At 24.0% G+C, this 19714-nt stretch overlaps 4 protein-coding genes across 4 annotated transcripts; 2 read left to right on the forward strand and 2 right to left on the reverse strand.

Annotated features, from left to right (window-relative positions):
* Positions 1–232: 232 nt before the first annotated feature.
* On the forward strand, positions 233–5872 carry PCHAS_1320400 (gamma-tubulin complex component, putative; the record flags this gene model as incomplete). The annotated part of the gene is made up of 1 exon (XM_016799185.1): positions 233–5872. The coding sequence occupies one exon, from the start codon at positions 233–235 to the stop codon at positions 5870–5872; it is 5640 nt and encodes a 1879-aa protein (XP_016654512.1).
* A 503-nt stretch (positions 5873–6375) lies between these two features.
* On the reverse strand, positions 6376–10264 carry PCHAS_1320500 (NAD(P) transhydrogenase, putative; the record flags this gene model as incomplete). The annotated part of the gene is made up of 3 exons (XM_016799186.1): positions 6376–6422; positions 6572–6683; positions 6821–10264. 3 exons carry the CDS (start codon positions 10262–10264, stop codon positions 6376–6378), a joined length of 3603 nt encoding a protein of 1200 aa, XP_016654513.1.
* A 988-nt stretch (positions 10265–11252) lies between these two features.
* Positions 11253–16304, reverse strand: PCHAS_1320600 (RAP protein, putative; the record flags this gene model as incomplete). The annotated part of the gene is made up of 2 exons (XM_016799187.1): positions 11253–11448; positions 11605–16304. 2 exons carry the CDS (start codon positions 16302–16304, stop codon positions 11253–11255), a joined length of 4896 nt encoding a protein of 1631 aa, XP_016654514.1.
* Positions 16305–18289: 1985 nt separating this feature from the next.
* PCHAS_1320700 (HSP90 co-chaperone p23, putative) lies at positions 18290–19609 on the forward strand (the record flags this gene model as incomplete). The annotated part of the gene is made up of 2 exons (XM_016799188.1): positions 18290–18294; positions 18871–19609. The coding sequence occupies 2 exons, from the start codon at positions 18290–18292 to the stop codon at positions 19607–19609; spliced, it is 744 nt and encodes a 247-aa protein (XP_016654515.1).
* Between the last annotated feature and the right edge of the window lie 105 nt (positions 19610–19714).

Here is a 19714-nt window from a genome sequence, read left to right on the forward strand (position 1 = left end):
TAGCAATGAGATTATCATAAATAATGGGCACTGTCTTCTCAATAGAATAGTTGTTGAGGATAAATATATGCTTTTTAAATACAAATGCAAATATAGAGTATATAGATATATTACGCATAAGTGTAATTGCGTGAATATATAGACACAAGAGTATTATTTACCTTCCGAATTTTTTTCGCTTTGTTGGACCCTAGTACTTCCCCCTTTATGTATACACATTGATGTTGATAATATGACTTCTAGCTACATAAATGAGATTAAAAAAAAACAAAAAACATATTTAAGTTATTTATTTTCTAAATTTGAGAAGTATTCGAGCGAAAAGTTTTTAAATGATTTAATGAATAAATCGTTAAATGAAATTGCATTATATCCATTTCAAGATGTAAATGACAATGAAGTAATAAATGATATAAACGAATTTATTAACGAGCTGACTATAAATGCAGAATATAAAAAAAAACGGATATTTAAACATATATGTGAAACTTTCCTTTCTGATAACTTTCATATTTACAATGACAAAGATAGATACGAATTAAAATATATAATTTTAAAAGTATTATTTTTAATTAGTGAAAAGTCCAAAAATGATAAATTAAAAGAAATTGACCTGATATATGATAAATATTTTAGTAATAATAACGATGGTAAAAGAAAAGAGGGAAACGATATATCGATTTTAAATATTAATGAGCAAAAAGCTTTAAATGATATAAATAACTTTAATATAGAAGAAAATCAAAAATATCTGGATGAATTGCATAATAGCTATGATGATGCTTCACAATTTAATTTTTCTTCAAGTGAAAATGATGATAACGTAGATAATAAAGAAGGATTTTATAAACAGTCAAATAATTATTTAAACAACGAAAATGGTGAATCCGATTATAAGAATGCGAATGTGCAAAGTGATGAAGATGATAATTTTAATAATTTTAATGAAACAGAATATAACAATTTTATAGGAAATTATATGAAAAACAAAAATGAATTAGTCTATGAAAATGTTATTAAAAAAATATCAATGTGTGCTTATAAATATCCACATTATGAAAATGTCAAAGATAAATTAAGATATGCCTCGGCTCATTTCGGGCGTAATAGCCATGAAATGGCTGAAGATGAAGATGGATACTGTGATGAAGATCATTACTCTGATGATTACGGTGAAGATTCCCCTTTACGAGATTATAAACCCAATTATAATAAAAATAAAAACATATATAAAAAAAATTATGACGAAAAAAATGAAAATTTTCAAAATAATTCAGACGAATCATATGATGAATATATATTTACCAATTTAAAAAAAAAACAAAATAAAAATAAATTTTATTTGTTCACGTCTAAACCAAAAGAACAATATTTTTTCAATAACATTAACTTCTTTGATGAAGAAATACATAATAATATTGAAACCGAACAAAATTTAATATATGAAACGGATATATATAATCTCCATAATATATTTATCAATGAAGATATACAACAAAGGAATGAAGATTCCTATTTTAAACAACAAACAAGTAGCATTTCAAATGATGATCATAATAGTATACATAATATATCCCTTAACGAGCAAGCACAAGCAAAAATGTCTCAAATACACAATATGAATGAAAAATTATCTCTCGATAAAAATGCTGAGCATATAGTTAAATACAAAATAAATGGCAAAGACCCCTTATTAGAATCTGGGCATCAAGATAAGCATTGCAGCCAAATTTTAATTGGGGAAAATTATATTAATAATAGAAATACACTTATAAAGGGAGTGAAAACTGCGATAAAAACGCCGAGGGTTAAAAAAAAGAATGCTTTTTATGTAAGTGAAATATTTATAATTAAAGAAATTTTAATGATGTTATCTTTTAATTGCCCTATAAAATTTAAAGGCAATTTTTTTACAAATTTTATGGATTTCTTATTTGATAAACCGATGGATAGGAATAAGATTAAAGATGATTTTTTGTTTTATGTAGAAATTAAAAAAAAAGTAATAAGTAATGGTAACCTTGGAAACACACACCAAGGGAAACATCGTCTTAGCAGTGATACACAAAATAATAATATTTCATCAGAGCAAATAATTAACTCTGATATTATTACTTATTATGCAGTTATAAGTGAAATGATGAAAATAAAATTATACAACATTCGAAGAGCCACATTTAAAAACTATATTAAAAATATTAAAAAAATTAGTATCAAATTATTTTATATTCACATATTTTTTTTCCTAATAAATAAATTTCGCCATTTTTTTTTCTTTCTACCTTGTAAATTAAGTAACATGTTTAATTATATTATTTATATTAGAGAGCATTTTAGTTATAAGGATGGGAAAAGGAATTTTTTTCCCCTCTTAGATCAAATTTACATGAATAGTAATAATAATGATCAGAAAGGGAATAACCTTAATATATATTATCAGGGAAATTTTATGGACTGTTTTGTGGATTCGCTAAAAACAATTTACAATGAGTGGGGATTCATTATAAGCATCTTATATAATTATCATATTATACTCGTTTTAAGGCAATATAATATTATGCCCATTAAGGATGACCAAATATTGGATCTTCTTCAAAAATTAAACACAATTAAAATTTTAGATTATATTAAACTGAAAGATTTTGTTAATTTGAAAAGAAAAAAAAAGAGATCGAAGAAATACACAAACAATTTTCCAAAGCGTGAATATATTCATCCATACTCAAACAATAGCAACACAATTGGAAAACAGAATGAAAATTGTGAGAAAAATTGGACTGATGAAGAAAAAAAAAATACAAATAAAATAAATAAAGAAGATATTTCAAATTTTCGATCTTTAAGTTTAATTCATTTAAGCTATTTAATAAATAAATATTTATACATATGGAATAATTTATATAATTTTTTGAATTATGTTTTATCATATTTATTATATAGTATTAATATAAATGATTATATTTATTTTAATTCTATATATGATAACGCAAAAAAGTTTTGTATTTGTTATGATATTATTGTATTATATTGGAGAAATAATCAAATTTTCGTTAACAAATCAATGGAGAAAATATTCCGATTTTTGTTAAATAATTTAAATTTATATTATTCAAATCATATAAATGATTGGATAAAAAGGGGGAAAATAAATGATAAGTATAATGAATTTTTTGTCTATTCTCAAAATAAATCATTAGTACAAAAATATGAGCACAGTATGCTTTTTATAAAAAAACAAAATGATTATGTCTTATGCCCCGAGTTTTTTAATTCTTTTATTTTTTTTCTAATTAGTTTGGGAAATAATATACATTTATATATGAAAATTAAAAATGAGCAAAGCACTATCGATTACATTGATTATTACATAAAGGAGGAAGCTAATTCTGCGTTCCACCAAAAAAAGAAAAAAACATACGACAAAAATGATTATTATTCACATCCATTACATAGCCAAGATTTCTATAATAGTTCCAATTTTGATGAAGATAAAAATTCTACATGTGACACATATGAAGATGATATTATTTTGTTTAGAGAACAATCAGATTCACATAAAAAGTTACATGAAAATACTCTGGATTATTATTACAATTTAGAGAACATAAAAAAAATTCAAAATAACTCATTGGATATATTATCTAAATTTTTAAAGATAAGCAAAAATGAAAATAGGGGGTTACCATATTTTAATAAAAATGTTATATCATTAAATATTTCCTATGATATATTTATAAAAAAATTTTTTCAAGAACAATTTTTTAGCTTTTATAAAAAAAGTAACCGTATATTTTTACATAGCATAATAAAATATTCTAGTCTTTTAGAATATTTTTGTTGTATGCGCAGTTTAGTATTTCTCGAAATGAATGATTTTATCTCCCCTTTTTTCGAATTTATTTTTAAAGAAGTTTCGACCCCTATTATTGATGAGAGAAAAATGAATTACACATTTAGGCAATGCGTTATTAATAAGATTATTATGAATAGTGAGAAAGCAGATAACAAAAATATATACATAAATAATGAAGAGCCACTTAATTACACATGCTCCTATTTTTTGCATAAAAAATTTGTATTACTTCATATGAAAATATTATTATCTATGGATAATACTTATTACACTAACTATTTTAAAAAAATGCATCACAACACAATTTTTAATTCCCAAAAACACAAAAAAAAAAATATACCCAATTTATTTGACTATGTTAACAAAATCAAGGATCCAACAAAACAACTCAGAGATCATACTGATATTAATAGAATTAATCACATGGGAAATGATAATTATGATAAAAATGGCAATCAGTTATATGAAGGGCAAGATCAACGAAATCAGAATCAACCTGTAACTCAACAAATGAATTTAGCTAGTCATGCATTGCTAAATAATAATAACGATGAAATTGGGTCTAATGTGAATAAAAAATTTTATTTAAATTCTAAAAATGAAATAATAACAAACGGATGTATACAAAATGAGGCAAATCCAAAAAATCAGAAAAATGGTGATAACAATAGAAAAAATAATACTTATGATTTAGAAGATAAAATATGTATACGTAATGAATTAATAAAGAATTTTTATAAAGAAGATATCATTATAAATGTACTTAAAAATATATATTTCAGGTTGAAAGAAAACAAAATGTACAATAATAATATAAACGTAATTACTAATAGAAATTTAATGATTGAAACAAAAGGCGGACCATTTATAAATTTTTTATTTGACTCTAATTGTTTAGAAAAATATTCAGCTATACTTTCGTTTTTTTTAGAAATAAAAAAATCTTTACACATATTAAATTTGGTTCATATATTTTATAAATATTTAAAGACAAAAAGAGCTGAAGAAGCTTTGCAATTTCATAATTTTCATATTATTATTACAGCATTGTGCATATTAAAATATAAAGTGTTTTTTTTCTTAAATACTTTATATACCTATTATCAATGGATTTTAGCCTTTGCATGGAATAATCTGTTATTAAATCTATATGCTTCAAAATCCTTATATCATATAAAAAATAATCATGAATTGTATTTAAATTTCTTGTTAGAAGCAATGCTAATACCGATAACTACTGAACATCAAGAATTGTACAATTATTACGTAAACAAAGATTATAAAAATAATAGTGAAATTTACAAGCAATTTGAAGCAAAATTTTATAACATTTCCGAAACAAACAATCAACGAGATGCCTTCGAAGGGAACACACATTTATCACAAAATATAGAAAATAAAATTTTTGAAGAAAATGTAAGCACATACAAAGGCGAAAACGGGTTTAATAATTTACATAAAAAATCGCTATTAAATGAACTATTTTCTAATAACATTTTAAACATATTATTTATACCTACCCAAATATATGAAATAATATCACAATTAAGCAAATACTTTAATATTAATTTTGACCTAAACTTTGACAATTCTTATGATGATAACTTTGAGTATGAAAGGGACGAGGAAAATGACGAGTTCGAAAATGATGAAGATGAAGAAATCGATCAAGTACGAAAAAATATAATAAATGAAAATTATAATGAAAAAAGTGTTAATAATTTGAATAATGAGAATAATTTAAAATACACCGAAAAGGAACAAGGCCTATTTTATATAAAAAACAATATCAAATCGCTTTTAAACATTTTTGAAATACACTATACGGAATTCATGATGAAACTAAATATTATTTCCTTTAACATTGAAGAAAATAGTTTTTTTGGACCTAATAAAAATTCCAAACTTTTTAATCATATAATAAGAATGGATAAAAATATTTTAAAAAAAATTTCAATACTCGAATATATGTTATCGTTTCGATCATTTTCAAGTGACCCTACACATTGTTTACCATGATTTTGTCTCAACCTCATTTGGAGGGATATACATATATACATTATTATAACTGCACGCGTCTATATATAAGGAGTATTATTACAATACTATATATGTATGATTTTATTTTTTGGCACTTTTTATTAAATGAATTCCTTTACGAATAAGCCTGTCGTTTAATTGTCTTTCATTTGACTACTCTTATATTATTTGTTTTTTGTTTTTTTGTTTTTTTTATATTTTTTTTTTGTTCTTTTTTAACTTTCACAAATTTAATATCCCTCTTCAATTTTGTGATATTTTGAAAGGAAACTACAATACTAATATATGCAATTTCTCCAAAAAATAAATACAAATGAAAATAAAACAGCATAAGAGATAATAATCAAATAGTAAAAAACGATAAACAATGCCGCCATCCCTATATTGGCATAAAATGTATGACAAAAATTTTTATTATAATACAAATAGTAAAATGAAGTACAAATAATGGGTAAATATATAATTAATTTAATGGTAATCCTTTATTTTACAAACATATCAAGCATTCTTTTTGTGACATAAAATCCTCCTAAAAATAAAAGCAATGATAAAAGTTTTGAGCACATATGTTATTATATACGCATATATTTTTATAGGCTTATGCACAATACAATTTAAAAACGTCTTATAACAATTTTTTGTGAGAAACAAATATATCATCATATAGTATATCTATACCTGATAAATTCACAGCAGATAAAAATGTAGCAATCATTGATAAAATTGAGCTTAAGCTTTTAAATCCGTTTCCATATTCAATCATGCTTCCTATTATTATAACTCCAGATAGCTACAAAAAAAAATGTTATACGTCAATTTATGCATGTAGACAAGGCTATATATATGGCTATTACTTCATTATTTTGTTTAAAATGGTATTATGCTGTTTTATTAGCTATAATAGACTTATTTTATCTGCTTTATTACCGCATTTGTGACAGACATCAATGGTGTGTGCAGAGATGGGGTTATTGACCACACAGAGAAATAACCAACGATAATAGATAAAACAAGCAAAAATAAATGATGCAAATCTGACTGTGAGAACATTGTTCCGATTAGAAAAGTAATAAGAATTACAAAAAGAAGAGATATATAAAAGTAAAAATCGGATTCGATAAAAGCTTCGATTAAGCGTGTACCAGCAGGATATATAATTGTATTTTTTGAATAAGATTCAATATCTTCTTTTGTTTCTTTTATAAATACACTATCACTCTTAGTTAAATCTTCAACGATTTTATTAGGTGAATATAATATATTACCATCTTTTATAACAACTAACTCTTTTATAATATCATTATTCATATCTACATTAAATTGCAATCCACCTCCCATTTCTTCTAATAAATTTATCATATTCATAGAAAATAATTCAGATGCTTGTAATGGCATATTTCTTTCGATTTTATCTCTTCCTAACACATGAACTCCATTTATAATAACATTTTTGTTAGACACAGAGCATTCGATATTTCCTCCCCAATTATTTTCTTTGTCACCAAATTCAGTAGATAAATCAACGGCTACACTACCCCTCTTCATTAATTTGATCATTTCTGTCGATACCAATTTTGGTGATGTTTTTCCAAGTATTGAAGCCGAACAAATTAAAACATCACATTTTTTAATAATTTTATTAAACAATATATTTTGCATTTTTATAAATTCTTCGTCTTGCATATTATTCTCTTCATATGTTTTTATTGGATTTTTTATAAATATTCCACCACAACTTTTTACTTCTTCTTCTGCTGTATATCTAGGATCATATGCATATACAATAGAACCCATGCTTTTTGCAGTTATAATTGATTGTAATCCTGCTACTCCCGCTCCAATAACAAAAACTCGTGCAGGATTAATTTTCCCTGCTGCGGTAATAGAATATTTACTAAATCGTGGCAAGGTAAAAAATGCCTCTACAACAGCTCGATACCCTTGTAAATTACTCATAGAACTTCTAACATCTAATTTTTGTGCCCTAGTAAATCTAGGAACTTCGTCAATAGCTATATATGTAATATTATTCTTTTCCTTGTTATCTTCTTCATTATTTTCTACGGCTTTTTTTAAAAGGTCTTGATTAATACTTGGCCATAAATAACTAATTAATGTAGTGTTGCTTTCTATTTTATTTATAAATTTCTCGCTTGGTGGATCAACTTTTAATATAATATTACTTTTGGAAAAAATGGTTTCGCGTGAAACAATCTCAGCACCGTATTTAATATATTCCTCATCTTGTATTTGTATTTTTTCTCCTATGTTTCTTTCGGCCAATACTCTAAAACCTAATTTTCTTAGATTTGGAATGAAATGTGGAATAATAGGAACTATCGATAGATTAACTTCTGATTTGTGTATTTTGGTATCTATATCACTTGACTGTGGTTGGTTTCCATCCATTTCCTCATGCTCGATTTGTTCTTCACTATTTTCAACCAATATACCTCTGTTTATATATAAATCATCACTTTCATCCTTTACCAATCCTATTATTTTTCTAGGTTTTGGGTATTCTTCTTCCATTAATATTTCAAAATCATAATTATTTTCGTTATTATCCGAAATGGAATACAAAGAACTTGTTTCTTGTTTGTCTCCATTTATTATAGAATCTTTGATCATAGAAAAATCAGATTGTCCATAACCCATATAATCATTTAGGATCGTCAAAATTTGATTAGTTGAATGGTTAGCGTCTCCAAAAAGCATATGTGTGTTTGAAAAATAAAACAATGGATTGTCAATAGCAGAATATCCGGTACTTAAACTTCTTTTTAGTACAATAACATTTTTAGATTTCCAAACTTCAATCACTGGCATTCCATATATTTTACTTTTAGGATCTAAGGAAGATGGATTGACAATATCATTAGCTCCAACAACTAAAACTAAATCAACATTTGATATTTTTGAATTTATTTCATTCATCTCTTTAACAACATTATATGGTATATTAGCCTCAGCTAAAAGTACATTCAAATGTCCTGGCATTCTTCCGGCAACTGGATGTATACCAAAATTAACTTGGATATTTCGGGATTTTAAAATAGTGTATATTTGGGCTAATTCTCTTTGGCATTTACTTATAGCTGCGCCATATCCTGGTACAATAACTATGTTTTTAGCATTGATCAAACTTTCAGCAACATATTTATGTGTTGTTGAATTCACTAATTTAGTTTTTTTTATTTCGTCATGATCATCCTTATTTTCAATAAATTCATTATCTATATCTCCTTTTTGATCATAATTTATCTCATAATTATCCCATCCACCTAATATAATATTGAATATATCTCTGTTCATTCCTACACACATAATATAAGATAAAATTGCTCCAGATGAACCAATTAATGATCCTGATATTATTAATAAATTATTATGTAATAAAAAACCACTTATTACAGTAGAAAAACCAGAATATGAATTTAATACACTTATAAGAACAGGCATGTCTGCTGCACCTATAGATGCTACTAAATGGAAACCAAGAAATAAGTCTACAAATAATGAAATATATAAACAAATAGTTTTTAAATAAAAAGATTTGATATTTATAAAATAATATCCTAATATAATAATAATAGCAATATTAACAATATTTATCAACTTTTTTATTTTTAATTGTAAAGACTTGCTATCAATCATTCCACTTAACTTCCCAGATGCAACTAATGAACCAATAAATGTAATTGCTCCAATAAATGTTCCTAAATATATCTCCATTAAATATATTGTATTCATTTCATAATTCTCAAAATATTCTGAATGAAATTTTGAAAATCCAACTAATAAAGCAGCTAGCCCAACAAAACTATGAAACAATGCAACTAGCTGAGGCAAATGAACCATACTAACATTATGTGCAATATATAGCCCTATTAATGTAGCTATGGTAACTATCAAAAAAAATAATTCATATCTAAATCCAAATCCAACTTGGCTAAATGTTACTATTATTGCAGATAATACACCAATAAACCCTAATACATTTCCTCGCTTTGATGTTTTATGATCATTTAATCCAGTTAAACATAATATAAAACATATAGACGAAAACAAATAAATAGAATTTAATAATGATGGTATAAATGAATAAGACGGGGCTTCTATTTTATCATTATTCATTAAAATCGTATGTTCTTGCTTTCTATCATTTTTTTTATCATTATAATCTATATTATTCTCAGATGGAAAATTAATTATTGGTAACTTTATCTGGAAGCTGTTCTCTCTCGTATTATTGCTACTTTCGTTTATTTGTTCATAGTAGTTGTTTAGATTATTTCTTAAATTTAATCTACAATGATTATGTCCAATCAGATTCAAAAACAAAACAATTAACCCAATGAGTTTTATCATCTTATATCTCGTTTATCAATGTATATTTTGAGGCGGTCGCAAAAAATATATATATCTATTACGTGATTATACGCCAATTAATTTAGTATCTCTTATAAGAGCATTCTCAATTTATGTAACATGCATAAACAATGAGTGTGAATACAAACAAATATATATAACAAAAATTTACAAATAAAAAACAAAAAAATTAAATAAAAAGTTGTAAATTATATTCTTCTGTAAGAAAACAGGTTTTCTCGCAAACGAAACATTTATAATAATTTTTATTTCATAATTCTATGAAACAAGAATATGATAAAATCATAATTGAAAAGAAAAATAAAGTAAAATATAATGATTATTTTAATAATTTTTATGACATACAAATATTTATAAAATCACAAATTTGCTTTGGTAGATCATTATGTGGTTAACTTCATATATAATTTGTTCGTATCTAGACATATTATACGATGATTAAATATATTCCATAAAAGTATATAATGTCGTGTTATATATTTATCTTTATTCTATTCTATTTTTGTGTGTATGTACACGTCATTTTTATATGTCTACTAAACAAGGGAAAATTATGGGGAATTATTTGTTCCCTAACCCTTCCAAAAAAAGTTAATATGATAGATAAAATAACAAATTAGCGAAATAGACAAATACGTAAAACGATCAAGCAAAAAAACAGAAAAATATATGTAGTGCTTATAACAAATAAATGAAAATGAAACAACGCCCAAAACAAAAAAAAACATATAAATTATAAGTTATTTTTCATATATAATAAACCTGAAATATTCACAAATTATTTCAAAAAAAGAGAAATGTATATTTTTGTATCCTTTTTACACTCATAAAATGATTAATTATGTTAGTGATCAATAGCTATATTTTATTAAAAAAATGTATATATCAATATATAGAAATATATATACATTTGGAATATAAAATTGTTAAGGAAAAAAAAAACAAATAATGCATATAAGCGGAATTTTCATAATAATTCATTATTCTTTACAAAATGTTGCTTGAGAGATGAACTACAATTTGATAATTTTTGAATTATAAAATAATCTCGATCTTCTTTTTTTATTTTGTTCCATTCATAAGATGGAATATTTATAACTTTCCATCCGTTTTTTTTAAGTAAGAAGTTCTTAAAATAGGTCGTTCCACATTCCAGATATTTCCTAAAATAAAAAAGTATGTATAAAATTGTGTGAATATACATAACATATAAAATGTATAGACAATAAAATAGTGTTAATATAAACTTTCTTTAATTAATGAAAAAAGTATTAATAATTTTGGGCTTATTTTTCGTTATATGCATATCTATAACTAACTTATTATCATTTGTTGAAGTATTCACATGGAGATCACTCAAGTCTAATAAATGATGCGAGGGACCATCAATTTCAATAGCTATTTTTTCTTTGCCTTCATTAAGTATTATTATTATATCTATTATTAATAGATCTTTAGTTATATATTCGTTCGTATATTTAATATTAAATTTGTCTAAAATTTTAGATATTTGTACATGGAATGTTGATGAATTATCTTTATTTAAACCGTTTTTTATATATTTTTTTTTTAATACATGTGTAATTTGATCTATAAAATTAAGGAAATCCTTCGAAAGTTTCAAATTTGCATATGAATATTTTAATCGTAACCATAAGGTAAAAACCATGTGAAGATACATTGGATTTTGTTCATATATGTTTATCTCATCCCAATTATATGTATTAATAAAATTTATTGTATCATCATTTATCAAATTTACAATAGAAACCCCCCATAAATATCTTGCTAATAATAAAAATGAAAGCTCTCTATATTTGTGCAAAATTTTTATTTCATTAAAAATATAATCATAGATTTTTTTCAAAAATATTTTATCCTTTTTAGTATAGCGCAATTGTGCAGGGTTTGTTACGATGGAGATATCTTTGCATTTGTGTATTTCCTTGTTATCACAACTTTTATCGAGATGCTTATGTTTACAACTATTTTCTTCTTTTGAGGCGAATATTCCTACATCTCCTTTTATATTTGTGTGTAGATCAAAATTAGCTATTTCTATATCGGCATTATTGAAATAAGTAAAGGCATAACCCCAGGCCATAGTAGCATACAATTCAGTAATTACGTTTAACTTAAAGTTCGATCTTTTTTCTTCGGATGGTGTAAAATAATTATTAATGGTTATATTTACAATAGTAGACCTTCCAATATTATAAAATATTTTTTTATTATATACTCTTGATTTTATAAAGTACAAAAAAAACGAAATGAAATTTTCAGGTATTGGATTTTGATATAATTTATATTTTAAAAGAAAATTAATAATTTTATGTGAAAATAAATATTCTGTTTTATGGTAATAAGATAAACACCACAATATTTTCCCTATAATTTTTATTTCTTTTTCATTATATACAAAATTTTGAATTTTTTTTAATGTTTCATTTATACATAAGTTATACAATTTTTTATTTTCGATTTTAAGCAGAGTTAATGCTTCCATAAAATAGCATAAATCGTGTAAGCTAATGTTTTTGCTTTTGGGGATCATTTCCGTTTCTACATGTTTTACTAATACTTTCAATGATTCAGGTATCTTGTATCTACAATTGGATATATTTTTTTCTAAATAATCATTATTTTCAATCTTTATGTTTATATCTTTATTGATTATATGTTTTTTCTCTCCAGCATATTCATCACTTTTTTTCCATATGTTTTTAATACAGTATACGCGTGAAAAACAGGGTAGAATTATGCATGCATTTGTCAAATTTAAAGCATTTAATTTTTTCACTGTTGTGTCACATAATAAATCAAAGAAGGCCCTGTCAAAGCAGTGCATTCTATAGCAATTCCTCGTAAAAAATGCTAATTCATCAGGAGTAAACTTTTCAATAAATTTGCAACCAAATGCATCACAATTGTATTTTGTATTTTGCTTACTTTCTCCAACTTCAGGCAAATTAGTAAATTCATTTATTCTACTTCGAATAGCAGACACTATAAAGCCATGATTACATTTGAGTTCAGCACACAAATATGTGAATTCCACCAAATTTTTTATATCTGAATATGCAATATTTTCTACAAACATTTTGCAAAAAAAAATCTCAAGATCCTTCCATACATAATCCGATTTAAGTAAAGCACTTAAAATATATATAATATCTTTTATATAAAATTTTATATTAAAAAAGTTATTTATTTGTAAATAATTTATTATATCATTTGAATTTTTAAGGTGTAAAAATATAGATATTAGAAGAGACATATTTTTTGAAGATAATTCTGCTATCATATTCCCATCAGTTATTTTACTTTTTATAGTATGGTTGAATATATTTTCACTTTTATCTAGTTCATTTGAAATAATGGTGTTTATTTGTTCCAATTCAGAGGATATATTGGTGTTCGAATTTATATTTTTTGATAAAACTGTTAAATATTTCATATATCTAAAATAAGTCCAACATACATCAATAAATAGATTTAAATTTCTTTCTGTGTTTTTGTTTATATTCTTTTCTAAATATGGAAAAAATGTAGAAGTAGTAAAGTTTATAAAGAAAGAAAATAATTTTACTATTTCGTTGATGCTATCAAATTGGTTCTCCATTTTGCAAAATGTCGGGAAAAAGGATGAAAATTTGTAAAAAAAACTAATTACATCGTTCTTCTTAATATATATAAAATTGTTGTTAAATAAAAAAATTAAATCATTACATATTATTTTCAGTTGATCATTGCATTTGTCTGAAGATATATTTTTTAATTTATTGATAAATCGATACATGTTAGTTGTGGAATTCTCGGGGTCTTTTATTGTATCTTCTATTTCTGGTGAAAATGTAACACAACTTTTCAAATTAATACATTCATTTGGGTGATAACTTTTTTCACTAGCATCATTTTTCCCTATAGTACTAAAAAAATGTGCATATGTTGTGTGTATATTTTTTCGTGCAGTAAAATTTGTAAAATTATTTATGGTGCATATATTTTTTTGGTTTATTTTTTGTTCAGGAAAATATGAACCTAACATGGAATCTTTAAAACTATTTTTACCTAAAAAAGATACATATGAACAATTATGATCATTTCTTTTTTTAGGAAAATTAATATGATGACAATTGTCATTCCTATATAATAAAATATCCACAGATAAATTCACCACATTTTTATATTCCAACAATACAATTACATTTTTTGATGGTTTAAAATAATTGCTTATAATATAAAATATATTTTCTTGCATATTTGATATTTCAACATCATTATTATGTCTTGTATTCATATTTATTATATCTTTTAAAATAACAAAATTATCCATATGTATGCTCAAATAGTCATATAAAAGAGATAATGCATTAGCTTCATTTTTATTAAAATATAAATTAATATAATCCTGGTCTTCTAATATAAATGATAATAAAGATAAATAAAAATTTGTTAGCATCTGAAAATAATTATTTATAAAATTGGAACTTTTTAATAAACTGTTTAATTTAACACAAGTATATAAAAATAATTTTGCTGAATATATATATTTAAGACTCAAAGACCACAGTAATAAAATAATATCACCTAAAGGATATTTATCCTTATAAATAGTATCAATAAAACTCTTTGTCCTCATAGAACAATTTATATCTTCATCTAATGGAAATAGTTTGTCACATTTTTTCATAACTTTTTTTTTTAACAGTTCATATAAAATAACATTTTTCCACAAAGAAATGGGTTCAATTTTATTCTTATCAAATGTATTCTCATTATGCAAGTATATGTGTGGTAATTTGAATATGCAAAATATGAATCTTATTAAATTTTTCTTTCGTAAATTGTTCAAAAAGTTATTTGTTTCTAAAATACTATTTATTGTGCTTTTGTATAAATCTTGAAAAAATATATTTTGATTTGAAAAGGATAAAAGCATACTGATCAATGATTCATAGTTTTTTTCATGCACTATTTTTTTATGAATACTTCTATTCATAATTAATTTTTTTATTTTTAGATAAAAATCAAAATCTTTAAAGTTTACATAAGAATATGAATATAATAAAATAATTGATTCGTTGTCTTTTAATTGTGGGATAATATTTAAACTTTGCTTATAATAATTTTCATGAATTTCTTTTGAATTCTTATTTAATTTACTTAAAGACCAAAGAAGAACAACATGCCTTGATGGGCTCAAATGCGGTAAATATGCATTTGCATATTTTAATAACAAATTTAGATACCCATTAGAAAGTGCTATGGACTTTCCCTCATGGCTATTATTTTTTGGTTGTATATGCTTATCATATTTTTTCCAGTCCAAGTTTGAAAAAATGTTACTTTCTATTTTAATTATGTTTTGTTCACATATTCTTTCACATTTGAGTTTGTATATATCTGAAGTTTTATCAGAATTCCCACCATTCACCATGTGATTGGCGACGGTATTATCATTCTTATTTGCGGCTTTCTCATGGCTAGTAAATAGCTTTGAATTTTTCTCCTTATAATGCGCATATTCTTGGAAAATAAAATCTTCTGATCCTTTAAAAAAACTGTCCTGAACATTCTCTTTTAATAATATAAAATATTTGCTAAGGGACCAAACAAAAGATGAAAATAATCGTTTATTATAATTATTTACTTTCTTTAAATTTTCTTTGTCATTGCTTAAATAAGCAAATATGATTTTTATCCTTTTCTCTATTTCTATATTTATATATTTTTTATTCTTAACATAACTAGCATCATTATTGTTTTGATGTATTATTTGCATTAACCTATGGAAAAATGTAACATGATTAATTATATTCGTATTCTTTTCATTATCTTTTACTATTTTTATTATTTCTAAAATATTGTCACTTTTTAAAATATCCTTATTTATTTTTACAACAGCTTTCAATGCATCCTTTTGGTTTTTTGTTATTGTTGTAAAGAATTTAACATTTTCATAAGCATGATTTCGTAATTTCCGCAATTTTGTAAGTGATCCACAAATTCTCAACATCAAATCTTATTTTTCGTTAGCATAGTATTATTTATGGCGCATCAATATGTAGGTTATCTATCAATATATGTTTGACATATTATTTTTGTATGTATTATTTATGTACTCATTATTTCCTTCAAGCATTCACCCCATCTTTACTTCAGTTTTATGAGCGTAAACCGAAAAATAAAAAATATTCTATATATAGTGAAATGTGCCTATACTTGATCATATAACTTAAAAAATAAAAAAATGCGTAGCATTAATTGAAATATTTAAAGGAAATAATTTTTACTTACACTTACTAAAATAAATTAATAAAATGTAATAGAGAGAAAATATGCGTATAAACAAGTAAATGCACGCCCAACGCCGAACAAAAATTGTTACATATATAGAAAAAAGGAAATAAAAATATATTCCTTAACTGTTTCAAAATTTATTTATCTTTTATTTCCTATATATTTTAGGAAATCTACGAGCATAATTTGATCTTAAATTTGAAGAACAATAAATCATTGATATAAATGATTATTTTTTTTTTACCATAAGCTATTATTATCTCTTAAAATTTTACCACATGATGATATATTATAGAACAACAAAAGGAATATATAATATAGAATTGGTTAAAAGCATTTTGTGAGAATTTAATAAATAATATACCTATAACTTATAAAATATGTCTACATGTTTTATCACAAAAATATGAAGATGCTGAAAAAATATTCAATGGTGTGTGTTTTCAAACTAAACAGTTAAAAAGGCAAAACCTTTCATATCCTAGTAAATACTTATTAAACTTTTTTTGCTCTTATATATTGTTTTCGCTATAAAAAATATGCATGGCTAATACAAAGTTTTATCGGAAAAATGCATTTATCAGACTTTTATTTTTGTGGAAATCTTAAATTATTTTGAAAATATGATACACATATTTTTCTTAATAAAATACGTATATATATGTGACAGTTTTGGGGGGAAGCACAAATTATAATACCAGGATACATTATTTTCCCAATTTCTCTTGTATTATATAATAATACATAGATTATAAAAATTGAAAAAAATGCCTATATATTTTTTTAACTAAACAGAAATGAAACCATATATCATTTTCAAAGTATGTCAAGATAATTTCCAATAACTTTATATGGCTTTAACAACAGTATATAATAAGTGTTCTTATATCTTTTATTTTATTACTATAATATATTTTTTTACTTATTAAATATATTATTAAATATTTATTATATATAGCATATCTTACCAATTATAGATGAAAAAAATATTGGATTATATGGGGCCATAGCTATTTTTTATAACCAAAATATTTTCATGTTGTATTGAATTCAAGAAATAAAATTTTTTTCGTATAACTATATGCATAGCATATATTAAATGAATATAGCTAAGGAAAATTCCTTATATTTTTTTTTAACGTTTAAAAAATATATATATATTTTACATACAAATTACTACAATTTAAGTGCATACATTTTCCCCACTATTAAAAACACATATACAAAAGAGTCTCGACCAAAGTAATAAAAATGTACCTAAAGAATATAATATATATAATCTTGTTTTCCCATTTTTTACATAAATGTTTATAAGCCTCATTATTATATATAATTTAAAATTTAAAATATATAATATAGCGAATATTAATTATGCGTATATATTTCGAATTAAATCCACGATCAATATATAACGTATATTTTTCTATATAATGTAAAATACATATATAGCATTATAATTATGTTTATTGTATATTAGTATGCATATAAAAAAATTCAAGTTTATATTAACATAACATTTATAACATTTCCCACTTTAATTTTATTAAAAAAATTATTTTATATTAATTTTCATAAATAAAAAATAATTAAATATAACTACATTTCTTTTGTAACACCATCACAAAGGATAATTATCAGTTTTTGTATCATTGTTATTTTTTTGAACTTTTTTGAATTATTTATAAAAAACCTTTAGAAAAAATGCCGTAAGTTTTAAAAAAAATCCATAAAAAAGAAATTATATACATGGAAAATAATTGTTCATAGTATTGCATGTTCCTTTATGTATAGCTATATGTACGTTGTTTTTATTTTTTTTTAAATAATGTTATACAATTACTCTTTTTATTATATAATGATGTATTTAATATATAAACATTGTGTCCCTTCGTGTTCTACATTTATTATGTAGTGAATATACAATATTTTATTTTTTATATATTTTCACAAATATATACGAAATTAAACTGCTTTAATATGTAGTATTTTGTGTGTACTACTTTTATGTAAAAATCGTATGAATACATTGTTGAATTTGTCATATATACGAAACAAATTTGTACACCATCATAATGTGTAAATTTATATGTGCATAATTTTGTGCCTTTGAACATAGCTGATGACTTATTCATATACACTTTTGAAGCATTATACTTTTGTTTTTTAGAAAAAAATAATGCATCATTGTAATTTTTGTATTTAATTGGAATGTATCATACTTGAGTACATGCATATGCATATATCCTCATATTATTTACGTATTTTATTTATTTTTTTCTTAGACTTTTCCCAATAGTTTTGTGGGCACAAAAAAAAGAGTGCATATATCTTACCATAGAATTACAAGATGCAGAAGATCTAAAAATAGACTTAAAAGAAGATAGTTTATATTTTTATGGAACTAAAGAAAAAAATGAATATGAATTTAATCTAAATTTTTTAAAGCCAATAAATGTCGATGAATCAAAATATACTACAAAGAGAAACATTAAATTTAAAATAATAAAAAAAGAAAAAGAAAGATGGAAAACTATAAATAACGACGGAAAAAAACATTGGATAAAATGTGACTGGAACTCTTGGGTTGATACTGATGAAGAAGATAAAACAACTGAATATGATGACATGGCTATGAATAGTTTTGGTGGTATGGGAGGCTTACCAGATATGAGCCAATTTGGCGGCATGGGAGGTATGGGAGGAATGGGCGGCTTAGGAGGCATGGGTGGCATGGGAGGCTTAGGCGGTATGGGAGGTATGGGAGATATCGATTTTAGTAAATTAGGTAATATGGGAGGTGATATGTCTAATCTTGCAGGATTAGGAGGAATGGATCAATTTAAAAATATGCCAAATATGAATGATGACGATTCAAGTTCTTATGGCGATGATTCAAGTGATGAGGATGATGATGAAGATGATGATACAAATAAAAGTGATGCAGACCATTCCCATGCATGCAATGATGCTAAATGCAATATAGATAAAGATGGTGGAAAAGTGCAAGAACCAGTTGCTTAATTAAAAAATATAATGACCTATGCATATATTGATGCATGGTTATATGTGACATATAATGAACATATACCTTTATGTGCATTTAGTTACATATTCCTCATTGTGTAG

This window comes from Plasmodium chabaudi (assembly GCF_900002335.3).
Source record: "Plasmodium chabaudi chabaudi strain AS genome assembly, chromosome: 13".
Lineage (NCBI taxonomy): Eukaryota > Apicomplexa > Aconoidasida > Haemosporida > Plasmodiidae > Plasmodium > Plasmodium chabaudi.